Source organism: Neomonachus schauinslandi, chromosome 11 (assembly GCF_002201575.2).
Source record: "Neomonachus schauinslandi chromosome 11, ASM220157v2, whole genome shotgun sequence".
Lineage (NCBI taxonomy): Eukaryota > Metazoa > Chordata > Mammalia > Carnivora > Phocidae > Neomonachus > Neomonachus schauinslandi.
The window spans coordinates 10,154,279-10,162,037 of record NC_058413.1 but is presented as its reverse complement, the minus strand read 5'-3'; the positions used below and the strand labels follow the sequence as shown (position 1 = coordinate 10,162,037).

At 53.5% G+C, this 7,759-nt stretch overlaps 1 protein-coding gene across 2 annotated transcripts; it reads right to left on the bottom strand.

Moving 5' to 3' along the window:
- Positions 1–968: 968 nt before the first annotated feature.
- On the bottom strand, positions 969–6,768 carry LOC110576318 (lysosomal membrane ascorbate-dependent ferrireductase CYB561A3). Of its 2 annotated transcripts, XM_044919384.1 has the most exons (7): positions 6,680–6,768; positions 5,905–6,012; positions 4,647–4,845; positions 3,787–3,995; positions 2,986–3,140; positions 2,096–2,252; positions 969–1,447 (listed from the first exon to the last, which is right to left on the bottom strand). In XM_044919384.1, the coding sequence occupies exons 3-7, from the start codon at positions 4,828–4,830 to the stop codon at positions 1,424–1,426; spliced, it is 729 nt and encodes a 242-aa protein (XP_044775319.1). In that variant the 5' UTR covers positions 4,831–4,845; positions 5,905–6,012; positions 6,680–6,768; the 3' UTR covers positions 969–1,423. The 2 variants fall into 2 exon arrangements, with proteins under 2 accessions (XP_044775319.1, XP_021541136.1); XM_021685461.2 differs by lacking the exon at positions 6,680–6,768 and having other exon boundaries at positions 5,905–6,042.
- Positions 6,769–7,759: the final 991 nt, after the last annotated feature.

Below are 7,759 nucleotides of genomic sequence, written 5' to 3'. Positions count from 1 at the left end.
ACCACAGTGTCAGTACAGTAGAGAAGGCTTTGATTCTTAAACACATGATAAACGGAAATCAAGCTTCAGGTTACAGGCCTCCCACATGGAAAGGGGGGGCGCTGGTCACGTTGACTGAGGTGTCTGGCAGTCATCCCAATGGCTTCAAATGCTCCATCCCCTCAGGAAGTCCAGTCACAGGCCTGCCAGCGGGCCACGTCACAGTGTGGTGGACAGTCAGCCTCGTCTCCACCTGCCAGAGCAAGTGCAGCCAAGCCCCCGGTGTCCTGCTGCTTGTCACTAAGGACAGCAGTACAGAGCCTGGGGCCTGGCAGGGCTTGTTCAGAGAGGGCGGGAAAAGCCACAGCGCCATCATGGAAGAGAGGAGCAAGAACCCCAGCACCCCAACCCCAGCTTCTCCTCGGGAGGCGAGCAGCTGCTCACCCTCTTGTGTAACGGGAGACTGGATTTGGCCACGCAAGTCGCCCGAGGGGGAAATGAGGCAGCCTGACACTCAGCAGGGAGCACCTTGGGAAGTGGTCGTGGCCCCAGGGATCTGCCGGGCACAATGCACCACAACTCTGGCTTGTTTCACGCTGAGCTGGAGAGTGAAAATCAGCTGGGCTGGGGTTCTGCCAGCCTGCCCGGGGACAGACAGAGAAGCCCTGATCCGGAGAGCGGCAGCATAGGAAGCCTGAGGCCCCCCTGGCGCTCAGCCCTCCCGGGACAGTTGGGGGAGCAGGCTGCCAGGGTTCGTCGGGTTGCCTGACTGTGATGGGGGTGCATGTTACGGGGCAAGGCCAGGACGTAGGCCAGGGCTGTAGCAGCGGAGGGGAGCCGCACGGTCCCAATGCAGGCGGACGTGAAACAGAATGGCAAGGGGCAGTCAGCCCCTCCGCCGCTCTGCTGCCATTCTCCCCGCTCTCCTTCCGTCACCTCAAGATGTGCGTGCCCAGGCTCACGTGTGGCTGGGCTGGCTGGAGGTAACGGCGGATGATGCCCACCCCACGGTGGGGGCGGCCCAAAGGAAATGCAGGCCTTTAAGGGAAAGCTGCTGGACACTGCCACCTCCCTCACTTCTCACATGCGGACTGCACTTGAGTCCGGGCTCATCCGCGCCGTTGAGATTTTCTACCACATCCTTAGGGCTCTAGAGGGGAAGTCAGCTTGACTTCACACGCAGAGCGGGGGCAGCAGGAGCAGCTGTGGTGGGGCCAGGGGGGCCGTATGTAAATGAAGACCGAGAAGTTGAGGCCAGGAAGGAGCACGGAAGCCGAAGCCACCAAGCAAAGCGGGCGGGCAGCACACTGGCGGAGGGAGCAGGCCCCGCATGGAGGCCAGAAGACGTCTGGGCAAGGAGCCCAGGGCAAGTGTTGCTGAAACCAGACAGGAGCCCCAGGCAGAGCAGAGCTGCTGAGGGGAAGCACCTCCACCTGCTCCTGGCTCACTCCCCATCACGCAACAGGGGCTGGAAAGACAGGCAGAGGTGTGGCGGTTAACGGCCTCACATCAGAATAGCCCCTAACGTGCAGGGGCCCCCCGGGCCTGAGCTGTTCAGATAGACCCCCCAACCTGCAGAGCGGTCCCCGCCCAAGCCACCACGGCTTTCAGGGATGCCCCAGAGCCCCTCGGCCTGATAGACACCCCATCTCACCGCATCCTTCAGGCACCTGAGTGGCCAAGAACAGGCAAAACCCACTCCAAGCACTCACCCCTTCGGTAAGCGCCCATTAGGTAAGCTCCTGCCCCACGAGACTAGCCCCAAGGCTGGAAGAGTAGAAATTACAACACCCTTTCAGCATGCCCAAGCCCTTCCTTGGGGAAGAGAAGGCCACACTTTCCCCTCGTGAAACCACAGGAAGTTGGGGAGGGGCATAAAGACCAGTCCTCTCCCAAGAGACAGGCCCCCGGAGCCCCTGAGCCTGAGCAGCTGCTCAGGGGTATGCTACTTTGATACCAGTGCTCCCCATCAGCCAACCTAATCCCACCTTCAAGCTACTTGGTTTCCCACCACGCCACTGAGTGGTCTTCCTGGCAAGGCCCAAGACTTTCCTGGGCGACCCTTCTCGAAACCTGGCCCTACCCCAATCTGGAAGGGGAGACCAGGACCCCATACCTGTCCTTCAGTCAGGATCCCTGGCTCTGGGCGTTTCCAAGATGAAACCAGGAGGATGTAGAGCACCAGGAGCCCGAAGATCACCACCAGCATCCCAAGGCTGTTGGCAAAGATAGCCTCACTGGGCAGACTGGAATATGGCTGGGTGGCATTGTTCCTGAAGATGACAAAACAGTGTGGGCCCTTGAGAGACTTTCCACCTGTTTTTGCCCAACACCATTAGCAGATGGTGAGAAAAGCTTCCAAGGACCATCTATGACCTGGAACGTTAACATACGACGTCCCTACCACCATGCAAATATCTGCAGACTGCTTTCTACCTCTGAGGGAACTGAAGCTCAGAAAGGCAGGTGAGCTTGCCCAGAGTCAGAGAACTAGTAACTAGTTAATGGCATAGCCAAGACTTAAACCCCAGTCTGACCTCGTACCTTATTTGCTTTCACTACCCACCCCCCTGTCTTAAAAGAATGGGGGACGGTAGTGGTTAGGCATGCAGGCTGTAATCTTAATCCAAACCCCAGCTCTGCCGCTTACTGGATGTGTGCCCTTAGGTAAGTTAGTTAACCTCTCTGTGCCTCAGTTCCCTTATTTGTAAATGGCAATGGCAATGACAACAGTATCTATGTTGTAAAAGGATTAAAGGATTAAATTTAAGGTGCTTAGAAGAGTTTCTGACACACAGTAGGTACGAAGTCAGTTTGATGGTAGATAAATGTTTGCTGACCAATTTACCAATCTCAACCTAAAGACTCCAGGACCTTCGAGATCAGGAACAATCCCAACCCCAAAGGCTCCCCTCCCTTGGCTAAGTCCTATGATCACAGGGTACATCTTTTGAAGACCCTATGCCTTCCCCTCCATGTCAGAGTTGGGGGCCCCATCCCACTCACAAACTGAAGAAAAGCTTCTCATTAATGCCGGAAATGACAGACGCGATGGACAGAGAGAGGATGATGACGCCAAAGAAGAGGTGGATGGGTTTAAGGAGGCTGCGCAGCCACACGGATGCCCAGGGCAGCAGGAAGACGGCAAAGCCCAGGAACCACTGTGGACACAGGGAGGAAGGACCTGACTGCCCTGTGCTGGGCCCAGAGGTGCAGCAGGCCATCCTGCCCCACCCGGACTTCCTACCCTGCAATGGTCCCTCACCCTTCTTTCCCAGCTCACACCTCCCACCAGGTGCCACCCCTAGCTTCCGCACTATGGTCGCTTTCTTAGCCAAACCAGAATGTTCCATGAAATGCTTAGCTACAAGCGCAGTCTCCTGAAAGCCCAGCCATCCTTGTATGTCTCTGCTTCCTTCCAGTCCTGGCCCATAAAACTCCTCACTTGTACGGGGCTGACCTCAGAATGCGGAAACCACTTTCAGAATTGCTTCTGGTTCAAAGAAAGGTGGGAATGGGGAAGGTGGAAAAGATGACCTAGAGTCGGCGTGGCGTGTGCTGTGATCGAGTCAGCTCAGCGTGCTCCAGGACGACAGAGGGGCAGTGTGACAGGTAAGAGAAGGAACAGACGAGTGTGGGAACCGGCAGTCTCCTACGACCATTTAAGCTGCCGACGCTATGGGGTGTGCCCTACGGGGCCGTCTCCAGGCGGTGAGCAGAGGGAGTGTGTGGTGTGGTTGCAAGGGAAGCCCCAACCAGAGCCCACGGCCGCCAGCCAGCAGCAGGAACCCGAGCAAGAGCACGCACCTGGCAGGCAAAAAGGAAGACAGTGACAATGCCCAGCCAGCTGTGCAGGGAGTAGAGTTTGGCGACCTTGGAGTGGTGGTGGAACTGAAAGACGGCGACCATCCCCAGCACGGTCAGGATGAAGGCCAGCAGGTGCAGGGCCGCGTGGCCAATCTTCCATGGCAGCTTGGGCCCCACCCAGGACCGCGGCAGGCGGTACACCAGCGAGGCTGCAGAAGAGAACATCCCAGGGCCCGGCCTCTTCCTCTCGTACTCCCCCACACTACTGTGATCGACGTTATCATCGTTTCCATTTTACAAGCGGGGAAATGAGGCTCCCCTGGGCCCCAAAGCCCAGCTCTGAATGCATGGGGCAAAGATGGGTCTGGCGGGAGTAAGCAGCTTCCTCGTGGAAGGACCTGACTAGGGCATGAGAGGCTTCAATCTCCTGCTCCCTAAAGCAGAAGTTGGCAAACTATAGCTCACGGGCCAAATCCAGCCTGCCACATGTTTTTGTAAGCAAAGTTTTATTGGAACACAGCCACGAACATGTTCTGGGGTTATCTATGGCTACTCACAATACAATAACAGAGATGAGCAGTTGCAACACAGGTCATATGGCCTGTAAAGCCTTTGCCATCTGGCCTTTTACAGACAAAGTCTGTCAATCCCTGCCCTAGAGTATCTGTAAAGCTACCCTCCTCAGACGCCCCCATTCTCACTACTTCTTCCTGCAAATGACACCTGGGCCCAGAGACAGCCCGACCTACCCCACTCCCAGAGCCCCAAACCCAACAGTGACAAAGGCCAGCCCCGGGGAGGCAGAGCTCTGCCCCAGCCAGCTCTGGGTGATGGTATGTCTGCCATGACCGTGTACTCACCAGCACTGTAGAGTACCACTAAGCCCACAACCATGAGCACTGGGTGATAGTTGAACATGAGAATGGTGCCATCCCAGGCAAAGCCACCATGCCATAGCTGCATCCAACAGATGGTGAGGATGATGCACATCAAGCCCAGGAAACACAGTGCGTAGAAGGTCAAGTAGAACCATCCCACAGCCATTCTGAGCAGGCGCTCCTGGAAGAAGCAGAAGTCACACGTCCCTGCTGGCTCTGCGGGCTTGAGTGCACCCCACCTACCTGCTACAGGAGTAACACCGAGCTCGCTCTTGCTGGAAGGGTGGACACTCTTCAATTTAGTTCTCCTGCCACCAGCCTGGGCACCGCCCCATGAGACCTGGAGCGCTGGGTAGGCCTGATCTCTGATTGTGGACACTAAGGATGGCCCCACCCCAGTACCTGGCAGCACACAGTGCTGGGGCCGGCTCTGGAGAAGGGCTGGACATCAAGGCTCTCGGCCCAAAGCCCTGGGATTAGCCTCCCTTCATAGAACCAAAAGGTAAAGAATCCACCCCACCGTACCCCACAAAAAAGGGACAGGAATCCAAATCCAGGCTAGATCACACAAATGCCTAGGCCCTCAGTTCTACCAGAAGGAGGCAAAATTATCATCTGCAAGGAGCCAACACACTATTAGGCCAGCTGAGAGGAAGTCCTATGATCTCCCACTTCTACAGGAAAGTTCTTTGCCAGATGGTGAACTCTGTGTGGCTAATCCTCCCATTGAGGAAGTAAGATCAGACCTTCGTTCTGGGGTCCCCACACTCCACACCTTGAATTGGACAGCAGCCCTCAGATGTCTCTAGGCCTGAGACTTCTGCTTTCTCTTCCTCTGAGGAAAGCTCAGAAGAGAAAAGAGGAAGCAAGAACTCATGGTCTAGAAAGCGAGAGTTTATTTTGAGATTTCTCCATGTCCTTGATAAACTCAGAAACCAACTCTGGTTTCAGACAAATGTCTAGGGCCCTGAGCAGCTGGTCTTACAAACCAGGCAGCTGGGCGTGAGGGCTGGCAGACACACACACAAAGCCACGGGACCACCTCTGCTTTCAGGGGGCGTGTAGGCAGCACGGGCCCAACTCTCAAGGCTGTCACCCTGTCCCGCGGACTCACACCAAGGAGGGGACACTGTGGCATCCTGCAGTTGAGATCCCTCAATCTGAACCAGCTAACAGAGAGAAAAGGAAGTCCCTGAAACAGCCGAGAACTCCCAAGGTGATAAAACACTTGATTCCTCACCTTTAGACTTAGTGACAAGCTGACAGAATGGTGGCCGAGGCTCCAATTCTTATGAAGTGGGGCACCTTGAGCAAATCATTTAGCATTTGTAGGACTCGGTCGTCTCATCTGAAAGAAAGGCATGGTAATAAGAATATACTAAAGAGCAGCTATGAGGAGACACCCCACTAGAACCCATGAACATTATGATCCCATTTGCTCCCGTGAGCAGTTATCATCCCCATCTTATAGACGAGGAAACCAAGGCTCAGGAAGATTAAATACCAGCATTAGGACCTAGTAAGTTTCAGGAAGTTTCAAAGCCTTGTCTGTTTGGCTTCAAGGCTCCTGTTTTTTCCTTGACCACAGGTTGTCGAAAGGGCAAGTGAGAAAATGTCCGTAAGGATATTGTGAGAGCAAAGTACTCTCCTTTTCTTGGTGTTGTCACAGCAGTTCATCCTACCTACAAACTACAGCCTGAAGCTCGTGGCCTTCATGGCAGCCCAGGCCTCTCGGTGGCCCTGATACTAGGCCGTACCAATTCTCTCCACGGCTTGTGTCCACCTAACCAGAAACAGACACTGAACTCTCACGATGTGACCCGAGTTGGCAGTAATCACTGAGAAAGGAAGATCCAAGGGGCTGGGGGAAAAACAAGCTTCCATAAGGCCGGGGGAAAATAATGCCACCATCTTCCTAGAAGTTTCATGACTCAACTACTAAGCTCAGAGATTTGCCACCCAGCCTCAGAGGTGTCCCCATAGGCCCCGGAAGAGCAGAGAAAGTTTCAGGTCACCAGATGTTCAGTCACCCCCCCGGTGAAGTCGGCATGAAGCACTTGGTCAGCAGGCTCCATCCACCAGACAATTATCTTTCATGACTTCCTTTTCCTTTGGAGAAGAAAAAACAAAAGTAAGTATCATCCAAAAGGGCTGTGTCCACCCTTCTCAAAGAGGTCCTGGATTACTGCTCTGGGACAGACTTAGAGTTCACGATGGGGACACTTTTCTGACAACGGGCTGTGATGTTATACTGCTCACAGTAGACAGATGACCCTACCTCTACGCAAAGTGCAGAAGAAAAAAGAATGCAGTGAAATTGCAACCCTAACACCGAGAATATTCTATCATTTATTCCAAGAAAGTAGGTTGTGCTATGATTTCAGGATGTGTTCACCATTGTTGGGTCTCTGATTCCGCCCGCACTTTGTAGAGCCCCATGCTAAGGCAGAAGTCAGCATGCCCTTCTATAAGGGCCGGAATGGAAAATATTTTAGGCTTTGCAGGCCATAGTCTCTCTCCCAACTCTGTCATCAACTCTTCTGATGTAGCGCAAAAGCAGTCATAGACAGTACCTTCACAAACGAACACAGCCATGTTCCCAAAAAACTTTATTTATGGACACTGAAACTTCAGGTTCAGATCATTTGTACAAATCATAAAATATTATCCTTTTCATTTCTGTTAATCTTTTAAAAATGCAAAAACCATGCAGGCGGTGTGTCTTACTCTATCCACCATGATCTAAGAAATGTACTCTCCAACCTAATACTCTCCTCAGTCCCTTGACAAAAAACGATTCTCCCTGGCTGCAGTAAAAGAGATCAGGCCCCCGTGTAAGAAATGGGTAAGCTTCCATTCAGCCCTTGATCTTAGGAAAAGGCTCTATTCCAAACTCTTATGATATTACTTTTATAATTTAGAACTACTAATAGATGAAGGAACAGAAAGTCAATTGGTTGCCCGGCTTCCAGGATGAATGGTGGGGATTTTGGAAATCCTGAGAATCAGACTTCAGGTTCAAGTCCTACACTCTTCTCTTACAGATCAAAATCATTGGAACCCAAAGAAGGAAAGCGACTTGGCCACGCTGAGTG

Bases quoted from the DNA above. Each gene is read 5' to 3' on its own strand.
- LOC110576318 (XM_044919384.1), bottom strand. From the start codon at position 4,830: ATGGCTGTGGGATGGTTCTACTTGACCTTCTACGCACTGTGTTTCCTG. The intron at 3,996-4,646 runs GTGAGTACACGG...TCTCTTCTGCAG, and splicing joins AGTGGTACTCTACAGTGCTG to CCTCGCTGGTGTACCGCCTG. The intron at 1,448-2,095 runs GTATGGGGTCCT...CTGTCTTTCCAG, and splicing joins GGATCCTGACTGAAGGACAG to CCCCTGTTGCGTGATGGGGA.